The sequence below is a fragment of the Phascolarctos cinereus genome, unplaced genomic scaffold (genome assembly GCF_003287225.1).
Source record: "Phascolarctos cinereus isolate Bilbo 61053 unplaced genomic scaffold, phaCin_HiC Scaffold_2;HRSCAF=192, whole genome shotgun sequence".
Lineage (NCBI taxonomy): Eukaryota > Metazoa > Chordata > Mammalia > Diprotodontia > Phascolarctidae > Phascolarctos > Phascolarctos cinereus.
Genome location: NW_027555625.1, coordinates 258,400,999 through 258,422,616, shown reverse-complemented (window position 1 = coordinate 258,422,616; position 21,618 = coordinate 258,400,999). Strand labels below are relative to the sequence as shown.

General features: G+C 35.3%; 1 protein-coding gene across 1 annotated transcript in view; it reads left to right on the top strand.

Moving 5' to 3' along the window:
* Window positions 1–20,599, top strand: part of SEC16A (SEC16 homolog A, endoplasmic reticulum export factor) — a 46,869-nt gene extending 26,270 nt beyond the window's left edge. Inside the window, 20 exon segments of the mRNA XM_020981906.2 lie at window positions 327–408; window positions 592–709; window positions 907–1,018; window positions 1,311–1,416; window positions 2,792–2,932; window positions 3,928–4,041; window positions 4,341–4,533; window positions 6,818–7,081; window positions 7,970–8,052; window positions 9,886–9,933; window positions 10,113–10,265; window positions 10,890–10,970; window positions 11,481–11,537; window positions 13,098–13,212; window positions 14,221–14,358; window positions 14,794–14,882; window positions 15,402–15,476; window positions 16,066–16,125; window positions 17,066–17,140; window positions 18,929–20,599. Coding sequence (XP_020837565.1) covers window positions 327–408; window positions 592–709; window positions 907–1,018; window positions 1,311–1,416; window positions 2,792–2,932; window positions 3,928–4,041; window positions 4,341–4,533; window positions 6,818–7,081; window positions 7,970–8,052; window positions 9,886–9,933; window positions 10,113–10,265; window positions 10,890–10,970; window positions 11,481–11,537; window positions 13,098–13,212; window positions 14,221–14,358; window positions 14,794–14,882; window positions 15,402–15,476; window positions 16,066–16,125; window positions 17,066–17,140; window positions 18,929–18,997 — 2,173 coding nt within the window. The 3' untranslated portion in view covers window positions 18,998–20,599.
* Window positions 20,600–21,618: the final 1,019 nt, after the last annotated feature.

The following is a 21,618-nucleotide window of genomic DNA, read 5'->3' as shown; positions in this document are numbered from 1 at the left end:
AGTTCAAATTCAGCCTCAGACACTTGACACTAGCTGTGTGATCCTAGGCAAGTCACTTAGGCCCAGTTGCCTCACCAAAAAGAAAAAAGAAATTACCTTGGATATACTTTGTATTTACTTCCATGCGTACTTAAATATGTTGGCCTCTTAGTAGAATGTAAGCCCCTTCAGAGTGGGAACAGTTTTGTTTTTGTCTTTGTTTCCCCAGCTTCCTAGCACAGTACCTGGCATATAATGTGCACTGAATAGATACTTGTTAGTGGACTGATTGTGATCTCCCAGAAGCTGAGCTTTTATTGTATCATTTTGTTTTTATGTAATTACAGGTTTGCCAACAGCCTTCCAATTAATGATCCCTTACAAACTGTTTACCAGCTCATGTCTGGAAGAATGCCCGCTGCGTCCACAGTAGGTATTGACCCTCAGAAGAGGGAGCTGTACTCCATACTCTTACCTGGTTTATTAGGAATTACTCATGGATTCACATTTTGCTGACCCAGATTGCTTTATTATATTTACTAATGCCATTCTTTGTAGAATTTAAAATAGCTTTCCTTTCCCATGTATTACAATGATTTCTTCTATTTTTAGTGTTGTGGAGATGAGAAATGGGGAGATTGGAGGCCTCATCTTGCTATGGTTTTGTCCAACTTGAATAATAATATGGATGTAGAGTCAAGGACAATAGCTACCATGGGTGATACTCTTGGTAAGTTAGTTTATTGAGGTTAAAAGTATAGCATTTGTCTAATGTAAACAAGTTGTTTTAAGTTTACTTAATGTTACTGGAAATATTTAGAATAAAGTCTTGTTTATTTTGCTTCTGTAGATTTGAGGAACCTTATAACTTTTTCCTCTTTTCGAAAATGATCAGTAATAGTTGGGACTGCTTTTCTGTTTCTTTAGCTTCTAAAGGCCTCTTGGATGCTGCACACTTTTGCTATCTGATGGCCCAGATTGGATTTGGGGTCTATACTAAGAAAACTACAAAACTTGTCCTAATTGGATCAAATCACAGGTAGGGAAGCATATGATTAAACTGTTTTGTTTTTAAGAAAAACTCTGACCTTTTGATCAGAGCTTCAGGTGGCAGTTTCTGGTTATTTTTCACTTGATGTTTGCCCTTTTAGTAAAATCAGAACCATTTTTTCATCAAATGACTTTGATATTTGTGCCAGTCAAAAAAGACTCCCCTATATGTAGTTAGGTTCCAGGTGACTCACCTTAGGTATGTATTTGAGTCACATGCTATTGTTGATCAGAAGTACTTTCCTTTTTTCAAATTAATGTAATTATCCTTCTCTTAATAGTTTGCCATTTTTAAAATTTGCAACCAATGAAGCTATTCACAGAACAGAAGCCTATGAATATGCACAGTCACTGGGAACCCAGCCATGCTTCTTGCCTAATTTCCAGGTTAGAATTGATGATATATTTTTGAATTTACAATTTATGAATATGAGTGATCAGAATTGAGGAAATTTTTTTATGGTTAGTCTTTCCTTGTTTTTTAGTTAATGATTAAAATTTTAAAAAAAATAATCTTTTCAAGGAAATTTTCGACGTGAAATACTCACAATCAATCAACAAGCATTGTATTAAACTTGTATTATGTGCCAGTCACTATGCTAGGATCTTGTTTTCCAAAGACAAAAATGAAATAATCTCTGTCTTCAAGGAGCTTATGTTCTATAGTGGGATATAACATGAACATATATCAGTATGTCCAAAATATATTTTAAATAAAACATACAGTGTCCCAAAAATCTTAGTGCAGTTTTAAGCTTTAATGGTTTAAAACTGCACTAAAGTATTAAAGCTGATGACTGCACTAAGACTTTTGGGACACCATGCACAGGATAATTTTTTGGAATGGAAACACTAGCATCTGTGGGGAGAAAATAAAGGCCTCATATTGAAGATGGTATTTGAATTGAATTTTGAAGGAAAACTAGGGATTCTGATAAGAGGCAGAGGGGGGAATGGAGTACTTTCCTGCATTGGGAACATGGAGATGAATGGCATAGCCAGACTTGTCCTTGAGGAATGTTATTTTGACCATTGAGTAGAAGGTAGATTGTCAGCATGAGAGATTTGAGGCATGGGTGGGAGACAGAAAATAATCCTACAGGAAAGCTTTCTGTTGTAAATGAGAAACAATTTGCTTTAAGGATATCAAAATTATTTGTATTTTGGTCTTCAAAACCTTTTAGTTCCTAAAATGTCTAGTTTCTCAAAGCTGGATCTGTTTATGAACTATGCCATGAAATCTCTTCATTCTGTACCATCGTAGGAAATGTTGCATCCGAGTTTAAGTATGTTTAGGGGACACAATTTAAGCTACAGCACAAGTAATTGTTGTTATAATGAGCTATGTTAAAACAGTCTCTACTCTTCTGGTTTGTTTCTAAACTAAAGACTTAGTTTCCTGGATCTCAGTCACTTTTAAGTGAGTCATGACCGTCTTTAGCTTTATAAAATTCCAAAGCCAAAGGTTATTCTGGAGAAGACACAAAAGCTAAAATATTAGAATGTCTTTTTTGGGGAGTGTGGGTTGTGGTACATGGATGTTGTCTGACTTTGTACTCGATATATCTCTGTAGAAGGGAGGAATTTGAAAAGAATTATGCTTACTAGTGCCAGTGCACTAATGCCAGATATCTGCCTGCAACCATGTACCAGTTCAGATGTGATGAGTTACTTTCTAGTGTAGAGTAAACATGAACATTAGTGAGTGGTGGCCAGATAGTGATTGAAAGGCATATAATACATCTTTATTTGATTCCTTTAGGTATTCAAATTCATCTATGCTTGTCGACTGGCTGAAATGGGACTTGCTGCACAGGCCTTTCATTACTGTGAAGTTATTTCTAAAACCATTCTCAAACAACCACGTCAGTATTCACCAGTGCTGATTAGCCAGCTCATTCAGGTACGTATTGTCTTTACTGAGGCTTCTTCAGATTGTCTGATAGCATAAAAGTTATGATAGGTTTAGAGAGATGAAATACTAACTTTTAAAAATTAAGCTGCCTTTTTATAACTGGTTATTAAGCAAACATTAGTAGCCATAAATTTTCTTCCCATAATTATTTTAATGTTCATCTATTAATAAACTGGTTCATATGATGACTTGTGCTGATTCATATGTTTATTGATGATCTTAGTTCACGGAAAATAGTGATGGCCTTTGTTCATCAGCGCATTAAAAATTTCATTTAGTGGAGTGAAATACTACATAACTTTCATATGAAGTGTGGAACTTTAAAATGCATCTCTGCCCACCCAGTAGTTTTCATTGTTTATAAATGTACTCATGTTAGTGATATTTTAAAGCAGAACTACATATTTACTGTGTATTACTGGTAAATAATGTATACAGATGAATTTAAGTTGAGCTTTTGAAATTAAGTGGGTGACATGTTTGACTATGCATATATGTTATGATAATTTTCTTTCTCTAATTTTTCCTGTGGGCTTTTTTTTTAAGCAACAGGAGAAAGGTAGGAGGAAGGAAAAAAAAATCAATGCTTGTTAATCTTTTCTATTAAATTTAAATAATTTTTTAAAAAAATTAGTCGAATTATAGGCCTGGAAGGGATGAGGTCTGGACCTGTGATTTCGTTGGTATAGAGAAGGCCCTGATGTGGAAAGAGTGCTAAGACGTGACTTGCCCAGGGTCATTGATTCAGTATATTTAAAAGGTTGTCAGGTCTTACTAGGTTCAGGGCTGGCTCTGTTTACTGTGCCTTGCTGTAAACTAAGTTTAAATGAATAAGATTTCTGAAAGACCTATTGAGTTCATTGAAAACTTCCAGTAGTAGTATTGAAGATGCATTTGCTCTAGGTTTTACTGTTTTGAAAAGTGATTTTAGTTTGGCAGATCATGTAATAGTAACAGCCATTTATTTTTTCCTGTTTTTCTAGATAGCCTCCCAGTTACGACTCTTCGATCCTCAAATAAAAGAGAAACCAGAACAGGAATCATTTATTGAACCTACTTGGTTAATACAGCTCCAGCAATTGAAGAGGCAGATAGAGGTATAGAATTCATTTTAATTATAAGACAGTTTGCTGATTTTATGTTTGAGAAAGTTGTTTCCTCACTTATTTACATCTTGGAGATTTCAGTTGTAATTGTTTAATGGTTTTGTTTGCAAGAATTCCTAATTAACAAAAGCAGAAGCGCTTTGGATCATTTGTTACTTTGGTGAAGAAGAGAGAGTAAATGAGAAGCACTAATAATTAATATTTTATGCTCGATTCAGGTTGTTATAATGCAGATTATGCTTCCTGAAATGTTTACGTTCTTGAAAATGGCTGAAATATTTCTCTTATAGGAGGGTGATGTAATTTGGAATCAAGACAGAGCAACACCACATCAGTATCCGAGTACACCAAGCTCTGAACTGGAGCAATATGATGGCACAGGACATGGTCAAGAAATTGGCCCAGGAACCAACAACCCATTACTAGCATCATTGTTGCCTAATACTGAGCAGTCTAATCAAAACATTCGCCTTATGCCTTCAGGTGAGTGCTTTATATTTTCTATTTGAGAAGTAAATATAGTAGTGTATGTAGTAGAAATTTCTTAACAGAAATCGTTCTGAAAATGAAAGCTTTGAATTTTTCAAATTTTAATGCCAGGAAAACAAAGGGATAACAGCAGAGTTACCGTCACTTTGAGGGAGCTGTCTTGATCTTTTATGAATTGTTACTGAATATATTATAACCTTTTGGAATGATGGCTTCTGTTTGCCTTGCATCTGATTATGTCATAGATTGAGTGCTATTCTTCACCACGATAAACCTGTAAAATGGGGCAGCTAGGTGGCACAGTGGATAGAGCCCCAGCTCTGGAGTCAGGAGGACCTGAGTTCAAATGTGGCCTCAGACACATAACACGCACTAGCTGTGTGACTCTGGGCAAGTTATTTAACCCCGATTACCTCAAAAAAAAAATTAACCTTTAGGGGCAGCTAGGTGGCCCAGTGGATAGAGCTTCAGCCTTCTAGTCAGGAGGACCTGAGTTCAAATGTGGCCTCAGACACTTGACACTTACTTACTAGCTGTGTGACCCTGGGCAAGTCACTTAATACCAATTGCCTCACCAAAAATAAATAAATGAATGAATAAATGAAAATTAAAAAACTTGTAAAGCAAACATTCTTCTTCTTCTCTAATACTAGCACCATTAAGGAGATTTACAATACATTTTACTTTAATTAGAAAACTCCTACCCTACCAATTTTGCTTAGTTTTCTTGTTGCCTAATCAATAACATCAAATTTCAAATCACTCATTTTAACACAAGTCTATAAGAAGAAAAGTTAGACATATTTGGTGTGGTGTTTTGAATTGCCAGTAATTTGTTGCAAGGGAGATTAGAAGTAATTTACATTGGCACAGATATACATAAAATTATCATTCATTGATTAGTACATGTAGGGCTTTCTGCTCCTATGACACTGTAAGAAGCTGAGATGATACAACCTACCTGCTTGTTCAGTTGTAGTTTTAGTGGAAATTATGTTGAAAAAAATTTTAAGTACTTTCATAGTTCCCTTTGATACTTTTACATAGGGTAGTCAGTACAGTTTTTGCTTCTTCCGAGAGAGTTGTCTTTGTTTATTTTGAGCCATGTTAGGTTGTACAGCTTGTTTACTTGTCATAGGTGCTCATTTTGTGATATTTCCTTTTGCTATTCAATTTTTGGCCAGGATCTTTTTTGATAACTTTTCTACTCACTCATTTTGTCTTACTCATCATTCATTTCTTCCAAAAATTGAACATTGATTATGCATTTACTTTGTGCAGTGTACTGTGGGAGTCCTTAGAGGGGATAAATAAGACAAGCCCTTTTTTTACTTTGTATTATGATTTTCTTAGCATTGTCAGTTGTGCTTGTTACTTATCCATCATGGACATGTATTAAGGTCTTGGTTAGTTTCTTTTTCTATCTCCATTGCTTCTGATATTTTAATGAGGAAGTTTTATTGTAATTTGTGTTCATATCTACATTTTTTCCTTTGATCATTTTTATTTTCTTGGTTTTTATTATCTCTTCTCTTCTGTGTTTGTTGTTGAGAGGAGCCTGGCTCTCTTTTATCCTTTGCTCTGACATTTTGGATCTGTTTCCATCCTTTCTTTACATCCCCCACTTCTTCCCACCCCCCCATTTATGTTTTTTTCCCTTCTCTATTTTTCCTCAAGTTCATTTCACCTTACGCCTTTTTTTCATTCTTTTTCATTTTGGCATAGACCAAACATCTCATGTTAAAAATTTATTTTTAATGACAAACTTACCTCACAACAAAAACAGTTAAATAAACATTCAGAAAGGGGGTAATATAATCAAACCCCTAGCCTATAACAAGTCAGAACCAAAGAAATTAGCCAAACATTAAGCAAAAAATAAAATGCTTTTATTTTATGTCCCCTTCCTGGCCTTCAATAAAGTTCCTTTACCTTTCACTTTTCCTTCTTTTGTTTCCTTGTCTTTAAAAAAATAAGTAAAGTTGTAGTTAATATTGTACATGTAGTTCTGGTTCAGTCATTTTACTACAGCTTTAGATAGATTTTAATCCCCCTAATTTTTAAAAAATTTGTTTTAATCAGCTAAGATCCATCTCCTTACCCTCCCATCCCAACTCCCATTTCCCCCTTCCCCCCTAAATTAAGAATATGAGGAAAAACAAACTCATTGCAATCATGAATAGATTTGTGTTTGGTAGAAAATGCACTGTTTTCCTGTTGTTGAGTTAAATTTTATGCAACACAAAATCTAGGATGTTTTTCTTCTTTTATCGTATAGCTCCTCAGAGCATTCTTGAAAATTCAGGCAGTATGCCTGCCTCCTTCCATCAAGAAAAACCTGACACCGTACCCTTCTATCCAGTGCCTCCTGGACCTATTGGGCATGCCCCTGTATATGAACCACCAGTGTCTGTACCTGGGTTTTCAGATCCATATGGTCCTGAGCATGCAGCTGTGTATCCAGGGCCTAATGTATCTCCAGGTGGGCAGTCTCTCCAGGTGACAGATCAGCTGCCAGAAGAGTCTAGGAACCAGAACACAGGTTGGTCTGCTCAAGCAACTTGTGTTTAACTTAAGGGTTTGGTTTTCTTTTTAAATGAGATGGCATGATGAAAACTTAGCAGATTGTTTAAAATTACTTGAATGGTAAACACTAGATACTTTAGTACTTCTCAGACATCTGTGATTTCATCAGTATAGAGATTTCCTTCGCTGATTCCAACATGTACATTCATGAATCCAGTACCCCCAATCCTTACATGCCTCAGTAGAGAGACCATCTTGATGAACTGCTGTGGTCAAAAAGCAAATTCATCACTTGGTGGCCAAACATCCAGGGGTCATTTTTCAAACTGGCCAGTGCTCAGATGAAAGTCCATCCTTGCATTTGGAAAGCCTTTCTTAGCATAGCAGAAATTGTCTGCTTTTATGTTCTTCAGTCTTAGCCTTCAAGAACCCAGGATCAGTTCTACCCTGAAAAGATATCAGAATAGTGCTCTTAAGTAAAGTTGAAATCATAATGCAGAATACAAATAACAGTGGACATTCCTATGAAAGTAACTTTAGGATGTCATCTTTTAGATGGAACTGATGAATTTCTGCTTGAGACTCATTATTAGGGGATAATCACTTTTGTCCTGAGGTCATAATAAATGGTATCATGGATTTAAAAACTAAATCTTGTGTAGTTCCTGCCATTTCTGTGCCATGATATGTGTTTGACTTATTTTTTTTAAGTCGAAATTCAAATGCGGCTTTAAAGAGAGTTGAAAATAGTTCAGGTAAAGCTTTAGTCTTGATTTTTGAAAGTACCCCATCAAAAGGCTAAGTATGTTCTTGAAGTTGCATACTATATCACTGTTATTCATATTTGCTTTCATTAAATGTTCCTCAATACTAAAACTCCAATAATTATCTTTTTAATCACTAGGAAGAGTGCCACAAGAATCATCCGTTAGGAACTCTATTTCAGAACAAAGAGAAGAGGATTTTGGTGGGAAATTTGCCAATATGGTACTCTACTTGTATTTCTTTATATAGTCACTTCTATACCAATGATATTAACTGTTGCTACTTCTTCAGCTGTATTTGGAAAGAAAAACAGCTGCAGTTGAGAAAGGAGTTTGGTGTCAAATCAGCTTTTTCAATGCTTACATGAGGATGCAATCCTAAACCTTAGTTTTTTAAAAGGAACTCCTAATAAAATGATTAAAGTAATGGGAGAAAGATAAATTACCTTTAGACTAATACAAGTTGAGAAAAAGAGGAGAGGTAGACCTTTTCATATTGAGATGAACGCAATTACCTTAACTAAGTAAAAGAATACTTAGATATATAAAATTGCTTATTTATATTTACATGTATATGGATATTTATATTAATTCTTATCATTATTACATAGCTTTTAGTATTTATACTCCTGCCTTCCTAGAGGCTCTGTTCAGAGTCCCTAAAATTTTCACCACATTTCCTATAATGTGAATTTCTTTCTTTTTTCCTTTTTTTATGTAAATAGCATTTTATTTTTTCCAATTACATATATAGTTTTCAGCATCATTTTTTATGAGTTTGAGTTCCAGATTTTTCTCCCTCCCTTCCCTAAGACAGCAAACAGTCTGATATTGCTTATACCTGTATTGCAAGGATATGTAGTAGTATGTGACATGATAATTGGAGGAAGTATTTTCTTTTCTTGATCTTAGGTGAAGGAGTTCATTATGAACAACATAGCCAAAATAGGGAGTTGAGGGTAGGGAGAGAATAAAAAATCATCTGGAAGAGTTTGATAATCCACAAACCAAATTGGAAGATGCTGCATTTCAATTCAGATCCTTAATGTACCAATTTAGGGTGCCATTAACATAAACCACAGAAAATGCAAATATTTTGTGACAATTTTTATATAATGTACAAATGCAGAATAAATTCAACAAGCTTAGAGGACCAAATTTAAGTGCATTTTCTTTGGCCATATATGAAACTTTGTAAGATTAAAACTTGCTAATTTTAAGAAAACAAGCAAAATGCTGAAATAAGTTACATTTTGTTTCCCTTGTCAAAAAAAATGTCATGCTCTCCCTATTCCAAGATGCTAATGAGCATTTAGCACCTTTAGAAATATCTTTGGGGATGATGGCTAAAGTAATGGGGAGGGGGACACCTTTTGGTTACCCAAGTTAAGAAATGTCCATAACAAATACCTTCCACAGGGTTTACAATCTACTTTATTGTTTTCACTTATTAAAAGTACAGTAAGCTGTATCTTAGTTAGTTTTAATTGTTATCAATTGAATTGATCCTACTTTTTTTAAACCAGACCTGTGATTTCGTAGATGTAGGAGCTCCTAGTGAGGAACTTTTTCTAAACCAATGGAGATTGGTACCATCTCTGCAAAAGCCAGAAACTCTGACTACTCTTCTTGGGCTAGGTGGAGAGAGCTGTCTCAGGCACAAAAAAGGGGTTAAATGATTTGCCTATGGTCATTTAGTTAGTACTTATTTAGTTAGGACTTAAACCCTGGTCTTTCTGATCCTGAGTCCAATTCCTTTTTCCGTCTGCTTCTCCGGTCCTGCTTTTTGTAACATATCACTAGAAAAATTAAAAATGAGGATTTAAAGTCTAACTTAACAGAAACTTTTATTAAAATTGTTTAAAATCAGTACTTAGTCAGTACATAATTCACAAGTATAAAAATAGCATTTTCATTTTCTACAAGAATTGGAGAGTAAATATGCTTCTCATTGTGCATCAGAGTTTATTTACATATTTACACAAAAACTTTAATATTTGCAAAGAGACATTATTTATTGCTTACTAATAAGCATGTGCTCACTTTATCTAACCAGGCATCAGGACGAAGATCCAGAACTACCTCCCAGTCTTCAGCACACATGGTATAGTACATCTGTGCTGCTTTCACTAGCTCATCTTTTTCTGTCTGAATCATTTTGTTATTTTGCCATCTCAGTAATGTTTTTAAGGGTTCATACAAAAGTGATTTCTAATCTTTCCTTTAAGTTAATATGTAAAGTAGCATGGATATAAACCCCGTATTCACCATGTTTGGGAATAGGAGTATTCCAGAAAGTGTCAGAACACTGAATCCTATAAAGGACGAGAGCGTTCTAATTCTGCTGGGCAGCAGCTTTCTCCCTCTTCAACTTTTGCTGCTGAAGTAAAGAGACCAGCCAAAGAGGTCAAAAAAGAGGCCAAGGAACCTAAAAAGGTAAAAGCACATGATATCTCTAAGGGTGACTTTTAGAAAAAAACAGTATCAACTCTAGTGTAAAGTCTTTGGTGTATGAAGATAAATTGGGAATTTGGAAGAATATTTTAAAATTTAGAATATGGACTCTGGCATATTGGCACATGCTTATAAACCCTGCTGCTGGGGAAGCTGAGGCTGTTGGAACAGTAGAGCTTGGGGGTTCTCTGCTGCAGTGGGTGGCCACACTAATTCTGGTCATGAGCTGGAGTGGTAAGCTCCGGAAAGCTGGGGACCACCAGGCTGCCCAAGAAGGTATGAACTGGCTTAAGTCAGAAACTGGGCAGGTCAAAAGTTTCTGTGATGATTGATCAGGTTCATTAGTGGCCTCTGCACTTCCAGTCTCAGAGACAGGGAGACTCAGTCTCACCTCGTCTCCCTTCTCCCCTCCAAAAAGAAAAAGACTAAGGGACACATGGTTTTGTATTTTTGGCCGTTACTGGCTCTCTCTTTCTCATCTCTCTAACTTATAAAAAAGGGTATTTTAGGAATGATGTAATACCTTCATTAGCTTACTGGTATCTTGAAGAAGAAAAGCTTCACAAGTACTTGTTTTTCTTTTGCCTTTTTTTTTTTGATGTGTAGAGTGGTGAGTCTTGGTTTTCTCGTTGGCTACCTGGGAAAAAAAAGACAGAAGCTTATCTGCCAGATGACACAAACAAATCAGTAAGTGTTTTTAAATATGACCAACTAATTTGCTTATATCTTTTGTAGTCCACAAATACATTTAAAACCAGGCTAAAGGCAAGTGTAGAAATTTTAATAAAAATAAGAAATATATCAACAGTCAATATTAAGTATATGTATAAAATGGAGGCAGCTAGGGTCTTTAGTCAGAAAGATCTGAATTTTAATCCAGCCTCAGACACTTATTAGTTGTGTGACCCTGGGCAAGTCACTTAACCTCCATTTACTTTAATCCACTGGAGAAGGAAATGACAAACTACTCTTGTATCTTTGCCAAGAAAACTCCATGGACAGCATTGGTGTGATATGGTCCATGAGTTTTTTGACATGGTCACGAAGAGTTGGACATGACTGAACAACGACAAAATAAATATAAAATAATTATTCAGTGATGTGGAATCCTCTAAAAGCAGTTCTGTCAGTTATGAAAATTAAAATGTCATAAATTAACCTCTTTATGCTGTTTTATTTGATTTTAAATCTTTACAGATTGTTTGGGATGGAAAGAAACAGCGCTGGGTGAATTTAGATGAGCCAGAAGAAGAGGTAAAACATTGCCTTAACTGGAAAAGAAGAGCCTTTTTTTCCTTTTTTAGTTTTTATTGTTACCTTTTTGTATTTCCCAATTTATTTCCCAATATGCCTTCCTGTCTCCTGTAGAGTCTTTCCTTATGATAAAGAATAGACTAGCTGTATGATCCTGGGCAAGTCACTTAACCCCAATTGCCTCACCAAAAAGAAATAAAAATTAAAAAAAAAGGTAAAGAATAGAAAAGGGGGGGGGAGAGTTCAAATCTAGCCTATATATTAACCAAATCTGACATTACATGCATTGTTCCACACTCACAGTCACCCCTCTCTGCAAAGCAGGGAGGGCGGTGTATTCTTATATCCCTTGAGGACTTTTTCATCTTTATACTTTAATGGAATTCAGTTTTTATTTTTTTTTTACTGCTATTCTTGTCATTTACAGTCTTGTGGTCATTGTATATATTGGTCTCCCAGTTTTACTTCACTTTGCATCAATTCATATAAGTCTTTCCATATTTCTCTGTATTTAACATATTGATTATTTCTTGCAGTGAAGTAATATTTCGTTACAATCGGGTACCCTAGTTTGTTTAGCTATTCCCCAATAGATTAGCATCTACTTTATTTTCAGTTCTTTCAACTATAGAAAATCAAGTGCTGCTTTAGTTATTTTAGAGTATTTTTGAGAAGTTTCTTTTTATCATTTACTTCTTTGGCAGTATATTTCTAGCAGTGGGATATGTGTGTGTATGTGTTTTATATATATATATATATATATATATATATATACATATATAAGTAACATTTTAATTACTTTCTTAGCTTAATTCCAGTTTGCTTTCCAGAATGATTGGACCACTTCTCAGCTGCACTAACAGTTCATCAGTGTGCCCATCTTTTGACAGCCTCTCAACATTGACTATTTCCATTTTTTTGTTGTTTTTACTAATTTGCTCTGATACTTCAGAGTAGTTTTAATTTGCATTGATCTTTCTTTAGTGATTTCAGACCAATCTTTCATATGGTAATTAATAGTTGATACAGTTCTTGGGAGAATTGTTGGTTCATTTCCTTTGATCACTTATTCATGGAAGAATGGCTTTTGGCATAATATATTTTCATTAGTTCTAGCACAGATAATGTGGTGCAAAGATTTTTTTCCTAGAGGACTGCTCACCTTATCCTAGTTGTGGTTTTGTTAATACAAAAACTTTTCCTTTTCACATAATCAAAATTATTTTTTTTAATTTTTTGGAATGCTCCGTCATACCTTTTTGGTTATTAATTCCCCCTCTGGCCATAGCCATGAAAGATACCTCATCTGTTTCTTTTCTAATAATTCATGTCATTTTCTTATTTTGAGTTTATGGTGGTATATGGTGCAAGATGTTGAAGTAAACCTATTTTTTCCAAACTGTTTTCCTGTTGGGAAAAGGCTTTGTTAGAACAAAAAAGAAGTTGTTTTCTAGCTATATTCTTATCTTTATCTCTTGAAACTCACTAAATGCAATGTTCAGTTTTTATCTGATTATATTTTAGTTTGTTCCTGAAGTTAGCTATTTTTTTTCTTTGCAGAACAAACCACCACCTCCACCTCCAACAGCATTTCCTAAGCTTCCTCAGGTTGCTGCTCCTCCAGGTCCTGGTGGCCCCCCCAATACCTCTGTTAACATGTTTTCCAGAAAAGCAGGTAACAGTGTCAAACTGGAATATAGAACACATGTAGATTTTATTCATTATACAAATGTTTTGGATCTAAGAACTATAAAACATGATTGGCAAATTAAATGGTTTTTCACCTCATTTTAAAAGTATTTATTGACTTTTGTGTGTGTGTGTGTGTGTGTGTGTGTGTGTGCGCGTGCGCGCGTGCGTATACAAAAACCCAATTCCTTTAGTATATGTAGGATCTTAGAATCTTAGAATTTAGAGCTGGCAGAGACGTTAGAGATTATATTGTCCAGCTTCCTCATGTACAGATCAGAAAGCTCAGGCCAAGACTGGGACATAGGTCCTTTGGCTCCAAGTTGTTTAGGGATTGTCAGATACTATACTTTCCTGGCTTGGGTGCAGAGAAATTTAAAATTAATAGAAAATGTGAAGGAATAAAAACTTAAGTATCTACGATATATAATTTCATTGATTTGAATATTGCACTGAACCAAGTCCCCAGTCCTCTGTATCTTAGTAAATCGTCTTCCCGATGTGACAGAAAAATCTATGACCTTGCAGCCAGCCCACTGGTTTTGTCTCCAAGAGCATAACTAGTTGGGTACTTGGCCAGCAGATGCACTATCTGTCAGCAGCTACAAATCAAAGTTTATAAAGCTTGGTAGAACTTGCCAGAATTTGCATTGCTCTGGCCTCTAGAATCAGGATCTGGCCTCTAGAAACCTTACTTCTAGAATTAGGATCATCTCTGTGACACAATGAGGCATCAGAATAGAACTCGAGAAAGTAATGTAGATAGAAAGCAGTGGGATAATCTTTTTATCATCTGTTTTCCCCCAAAAAAGAAAAGCTAGACAAAAAGTATATGTAGTATCTAAAGTGAGATGCACATGAGTGTACAAAATATTAAAGGTACTGGATGCAACTTTAAAATTCATTCTTGTCACTTCTTCCCTAATAGTTGAATTTTTGATATTCAAAAAATGCCTGATTATGTTGGAATTAATTAGGATTCCTTTCTCCACAGCAGGAACAAGAGCTCGTTATGTTGATGTTTTAAACCCAAGTGGAGCAAAACAAAGTGGACCTGTTCCTGCACCCTCAGATTTATTTGCTCCATTAGCACCACTTCCTATTCCTTCAAACGTGTTTGTACCAAATTCAGGTATGCCAGATAATACCCCATGAAAGCTTTGCCTTTAACCACAAACCTTATTTCTAAATTCTGATTTTTTTCTTTCTTGCCCCAAGGATAACAGTGAGAAGAGTTAAATCCTGTGTTGCTTCTCTGTAAAGATCTTTGATAAAGATTTTAAAGTTTTAAAAATTAAAAAGCCAGAATCTCATCTCCACATTTGATAGTTGTAATCACTTTCAGAATAAGGCCACCATTGGAAGGAACATCTTGAATTTTTTTTAAGTGATTATAACTTAATTTACCCAAGAGATTTTAGTTTGAATGATGGCAAAATGGTTCTTTCTGTCTCTCTCTCTCTCTCTCTCTCTCTCTCTCTCTCTCTCTCTCTCTCTCTCTCTCTCTCTCTCTCTCTCACTCTCTCACTCTCTCTCACTCTCTCTCTCTCTCTCTCTAAAACTAAAGCAGAGGAGCAGCCTTTGGAAAACAGTGGCCTAGAGGGGCAGACACCAGATGCATACCAGCCTGATCCAGAGCCTGCTACTGAACCACAGGTAAATAGTGGAGTGGAAAAATATTTATAGTTAACTTTAGGAAATGAATGTTTTGCTGAGCTCTTGAAAAATTCAGTTATACTTAAGGTTGTCTTTTCTCATTTAACATAAACATGAGAATGGAAAGATTGGAAATTGTGTGCTTGTGTTTCATAATTTAGTGACTTTACCCTACTGAGTTATAATAGTAAAGGAAATGCCTTTAAAACTACGTTCTATGAGATGGGGTGAAAATTTGGAACTCAAAATCTTGTGGAAGTAAATATTGAAAACTAAAAATAAATAAATTTATATTTTAAAAATTTTTTTTAAAAACTACATTCTAAAATGGATGATTTTCTGTTAATAGTACCAATAAAACAAGGGTAGTTTTGACATTAAGAACCTATTAGAAAAAAATTATTTCTGTGAATAAGAGAAAATTCATCCTACATCCATTGCTGTTCTGTTTGATACCAAGGATTTGAACATCGTTTAATCTGAGCAACCCATGACCTTTTTCCTATTCTTTCTGGTTAGTTGTTAAACTCTGCCACATTGCTGCCTGGTTCTGAAAACTCATCTTCAAATATGGATGGTTGCCAATCAGGAGAGGTAGGATATTCCCTTCCCCCCACCCCCCCCCCCCAAAATTTCTCAGTCATTTGTATTGGTTTGAGTTTTTGAAATAGGATGTTTAGTGAGCTTTGTCTTCGATATATATTTTTAATTTATGAAGTACAAATTAAAGGTTAGAAAACAAAGAATTAAATGCAAAAAAAAATGTTAAGTGTGTGAATTTTTCTGTTAGGAACACTTTTTTCTATTTTAAGTGGGTCTTTAAATGTTCCAAAATGAAGGGTTTTAAGGTTTAGGTTTTGTTTTCTCTTTCTTCATCCTAGCATGTAATAATTCTTTTAATCTCTTAAGTAAGTGCTGCTGTAAAGGGGAGAAGCTGGCTTAAGTTAAATGGATTCCCTTCCTCCCCAAACTAATTATTATCAACTCTAATTTATTTCTTACTAAATAAAACTACTTATTTAAAAGTGAATTTTAAACTAACTGGCTTTTAAAATTTTGATATCTGGTTGACTCTAATGGCAACATAAAACTTTTTGAAAATAAATTTATGGCTTGGGGCAGTGACATGCATGATGATTTTTTTATTTGTGTGTGTTTTGTGTGTGTTCTTGCTATTTTGTAGCTTTCGCGCTGTAGTTCAATGAGTTCATTATCACGTGAAGTAAGCCAGCATTTTAATCAGGTACATGTGGCTGGCAGTTTTCAGTTAACATGGAAGCTTTTATTTTTGGTTTCATTCCATTTCCCCCCTTTTTTCCCGGGTGGGGGGAAGGTTTGGTGGGTAGGGGTCTGGATGTGTTCACTTTCTAACATTTGTCATCCTATTATTTTACTAAACATAAATTAACTAAGGATGCAGTGTTCCTTGCTGAATTTGGTCTTAAGGGTTTTAATTTTTAATATACTGATACACAAAAGAGAAAACTTATTTTAAAATGTTCATTGTTTAGGAGCATATTATTTGGGTTCATTTTCTTAGTGTCTGATTTTAGTGAAATGTTTGACTTCACCAATGTGAGGTATGATTCAGAAGGCTCAAAACAAGGTGCTGCACTTTGGAAATCAAGTTAGATTCTCTGTGATTGAAGACATGAAGATGTGTTTGTAGCAAAAGAGGGAAGTAACAATAATAACCCTATGACCATCCTTTTTAGGCAGTAAAGGAATGCTTCATCTTTATGTGTATCATAGACTTCAGGTTTTTTTATGTTGGGGCCACTAGAAAAGTTGGTCATGGCTTTTTATGTTTATATTAAAACAGTGAGTGTTGTTATTGGACCCTTTTAATGTCTTATATAACATAAGCTCTATTAACTGCTGCAGAGTACTAATTTAATAACACTGCATTGGTGCTGGGCTCTCCTAATTTGTGCATGCTTTGGTTCAAAGCTCTTTTGATTATGCATGCTGCAGTATGTTTTTACCATTTTCTGTGGGCCATTAAATAACCCCAGAGTTGCAAGAAGTGCCTAAGATCAGTTGTTTCCATGTGAATTTTTAATCATTTCTCCGTAGAAATTACAAATACTTATTTGAAATGATAGCTGTATTCTACAAATGAGCAAATGAGTAAATTAGTGTTGAATATGGTGTTAATGAAGTGGCTTATTCATGGTTTACAGCCTCCCAATCTGCCACCATCAGGAGAAGCTACAGTGGGAACAGTACCATTCTATAATCCTTCTCAATTTGCACAAGTAGGTGATATAATTTCCTTCTTCACTGTTGTTTATGATATATATGTTTAATGATTATTCCCCTCCTGTACTTCATTCTCTCTGCCGCTGTTCCCCAAACCCTCCCAGTAAAAATTCTTGGAGCAACTTATCTGTTCTTCATCTTTTTCTTACTTTTTGGCATAACTCTGCTTTCCCTACCTAGATCTAGAGGCAGCTAGATATGATAAAGTGGCATACCTGGTGTTAGAAAGACCTGAGGTCAAATGTAGCTTCAAACACTTACTAGCTGTGTGACTCTGTTACTTAGCAAGTCACTTCACTTCTGTGTGTATCAGTTTTCTCAGTTGTAAAATGGAAATAATAATAGCACCTATTTCCCAGGATTCTGGGCGGCTAGGTGGCACAGTGGATAGAACCCTGGGCTTAGACTCAGGAAGGTTCATCTTCATGAGTTCAAATCCATCCTCAGACACTTAGTAGCTGTGTGAGTCTGGGCAAGTCACTTAACCCTGTTAGCTTTAGTTTCCTCATCTGTCAAATGGGCTACAGATGGAAATGGCAAACCACTCCAGTATCTTTGCCAAGAAAAGCCCAAATGGGGTCATGATGAATCAGACATGACTGAAACGACTCAACAACAACAACACAGGGTTGTTGTGAGGACCAAGTAAGAACATTGCACCATAGTAAAACACTTAACAAATCCTCCTTCCCTTCCTTCATTTTTCCCTCCCTTCTTCCCTCTCCTTTCTTCTTTCCTATTTTTAGACTTCCTTTTCTTTTTATATACACAGCCATGTGCTTTATCTGCTTGTACTCATTGATAGTTTACCTTGATAGCATATCATTTATTTTTGTTAAATTTTCAACAGATTTGGTTGCAGGACATGCTCTTTCTACTCCTCCCCCACCCCCCACAGTACTTGTTAGGAGTTTAGCTGCTGCAGAAAGGTTGACTAATTGAATAAACATTATATATCATCAGATGATTAAAACTTAATTTTTTTTACTGTTAGGCAATCAAACCTAAAGCTTTTTAAAGAGAAATTCAACTATTGTAAAGGAAATGAAATTTTAAAATTAGATGACTTTTTCTAATTTAACATTGAACAATCAGTTCAGCAAGTTAATCTTGTTTAGTTAAGTCTTTAATTTAAATTAGGTTCAATAAATATCTTAACTTTTCAATCATTCCCTCTAAATCTCCATCACTATTCTTTGGTAACTTTTACTATTTACTGTCATATTGCTTTCCAAAAATATTCCACAAGTTTGTAATTTCATGAGCAATGATTCAGTATTCCTTGTTTCCCTACAACCCCTCCTGGGGGTTGGATTTTGTTGCTTTTAATTATTTTTTCCATTTTGTCAAGTCCCAAGTTGGTACCTCCAAGTAGTTTTAATTTGCACCCCTCTGATTATTAGTGAGGTTGAACATCTTTTCTAGTAATTATTAACGATTTGAGTTTCCTCTTTTGAAAAATGTTCTCTTTATATCTTTTGACCATAGAAATGCACTTAAATTTAAACTTTTTTTAGTAGACATCAGGCAACTTAAAAATTTTCAAAATTCCAACAATTAAACTAGTTACAGTTGTTATATAGTAAAGAATCTCTATTCACTTAGAAAAATATACTTGTTTTTCTTTGGGTTGTAATGGCCTATTTAATTTTTATCAACATGCCTTCATTCTTCCCCCTGCCCCCTAATAAGCTATATAGTTATATATTACAAGAAAACTTCTTACTTCTATGTGTAATTGAGACAGTAAAGTCTGTGACTTAATGCAGTTTGTTTCATTTCAGCCATCTGCCATCACTGGAAGCTCCAGGCTGGGAAGAATTGGTCAGAGGAAGTATCCAGCACTGAAGTAGACTGTTTTATCTTTTGGATTAGTTATTGGAACACTTGAAATTCTTCTGATATACTGATAATTCAGATGTATTGCACATGGTATAGCTACTCTGTTCTGAAATTGACATAGCAGTAATTTAATACTGATTTTTCTTCTGGTTTCCTTTTCTTGCAGTCCATGTGTGAATTATGGTCAAAAGTAATTCCACATTTCCTTTAAGATCCTAGTTGGAAAGGCTGAATCTATGAAGCATTAGAGGGAAATAGTTGATGTCTATTACTCATACCAACTTCAGATCTGCAACCAAAGGCAGTTCCCTCATCCTCATAATTTTGGAACCTAGTAGAGTGATTTAAGAATGGAAAGTTAGTTTTTGCCCTAGTTACAGAAGTGCATTTCCTTTCCTGTAGCAAGTATGTTTTCATTTTTACTTAACTCTCTGTGGCCTTACTAGGACCATGACTAATTTTAATGCACATGAAGTTACAGTGATGTTTGTCTATGTATAAAGGGTGTTCAGTTATTAAGAGAGCATCAGCAAAAGAACATGTATTTTAGGCTATGACTGGTGCATATCGATCTTGGGGGCCACAGCTGATCCAAATTAACCATTGTTAAATGAAAACTGTGACTGTAATAAATTTGGTTTGGATTTTACCTAGTATGTATGTAGCTTGTGTTTAGGCTCATTGTAAAAGAAATTGTATAGTATGAAAAGCTCTTGTATAATAGTCAATGCTGTACTCTTCTGAGGAGTGATTTTTTTTTACAGTGCAATATGGTTAGGTTGCTTTTTTTTCTCTCATACTGTTGGCACAGTTTCATTCCAATGGTCACATCTTGAAAATGGTTAAACACAATAGAATACTGTCTGAAATCCTGGAATCTGTTATTTCTGCCCTCAAAACAGTTTCCATATCAAGGTCTTAAGTAGCTTATATGTTGAATATCAGTCATGCTAAACTGCAAACATAGACCTCTACCTAATGAACTTGAAAAATCTTTTAGGTTTAATTTAGAATATTTTCAATACTATTCATACTGGTTAAGTCTAAAGAGGCCCAATGAGAGAGAAGATTTAATATTTATAAAATCAATAGGTCATACTTTCTTTAGGTTTTGCTGGGGGAAGATGAATAATTTGTTACTTTGGTATTTGAACCTCTAAGAGTAGAAATGATGTAAATGTGGATTTAGCACTGGTCCTTCCTTTTTATCTAGCTAACATTTGGATTAAATGGGGGAGAGAAACTTAAACTCCAAAATGTTTTGCAGGGTTGTACAATTAAATGTAGAATTCATTTACTTCAACTTATAAAAAGGCAAGTCCTGGTGGAAATACAGTCTTTTGTTTAATGGTCCATAATCCTAACTCCTGGACTCTCTCATCAGCAGTCAATGTGATTTTTTTCTTTTGATCTTCAAAACTTTGTTTGGATCATTGGCTTCCTACAGTTCAGCCCTGCTGCCGATTGTTCTTTCCGCATAGACTGCCAAACACCTTTTAATTCAAGAAGGCTTCCTCTGATCTGGGAGCTGCTATTTTTCCTAAAAGTGTTAGATTTGACACTGTAAATTCTTAAATAAAATATTTTGCGCTCTGGAGCACTTTCATATTTTACTTTGCTTGTCATTATTGGTAACAAACTAAAGTGAAATGATTATCTTGGCATAGATGGGTTTTCCATGTCAACATATAAAAAGTCTTGACCACATCCAAATTTTTTAAAAGTAGACCTTCATTACAATCTATGGGGTATTACTAAAGTAGGAATTACATTTTACCATTCATTAGAGAGAAATCCTGTGAAAAGACACAGGCTACATATAACATATTTTAGCTGGAAGTAAAGAAAAAGCAAGGGATCACTTGACTCCTGAAATTCCCTGGTCAGTTTGAACTACTACTCAGTGAAGTAAAACTTGAAGTGTTTAGGCAGTTAGGTGGCTTAATGGGTGGAGCACTAGACTTGTAATCAGTACTTGAGTTCAAATCCTGCCTCAGACCCTTACCTGCCTCAGACCCTTAGTAACTGTGTGACCCTAGCAAGTCACAACTCCCCTGAGCCGCTCATCTGTAAAATAAGGATAAAAGCACCTACCTCATATGGTTGTTATGATGATCAAATGAGAATGTGTGTAAAGTGCTTAGCAGACCTTAAAGCCCTATACAAATCCTAGTTATTCCATTTGAGATTACCTAAAAGGCAGCCATGAAGGGTATTCTAATGCTTGTTTATAGGCAGTGCATTATGAAATACACAGCTGTCAGATTGCTTCTCAGAATAAGGGAAATTTATAGGTTCATGGGCCTTTTTGAGCCAGAAGAGACTCTGAGAGAGAATTTATTCTGAGCCCTTCACTTTACAGACAAGGAGACTAAGACCCAAGTGACAGTTACCATGTAAGGCCAGGTCTCTAGCGCTCTAATGCCTTTCAGGACCTTTTCCCCTTGGACTTGGAGTTCCAGGGACTTTGGAACTTTGGAAGTAAATAGGAGCTGCCCGGTGGCTGACCACTGACCGCCCTCAGTCCTTTAACTGCCTCTCAGTGCCCTCTCACAGACTCTTATCAGGAGCACACACATTTTTTCTCCTGGGGTTTGGGGAAGCTGAGTCAGATCCAGGGACCCTTCCAACC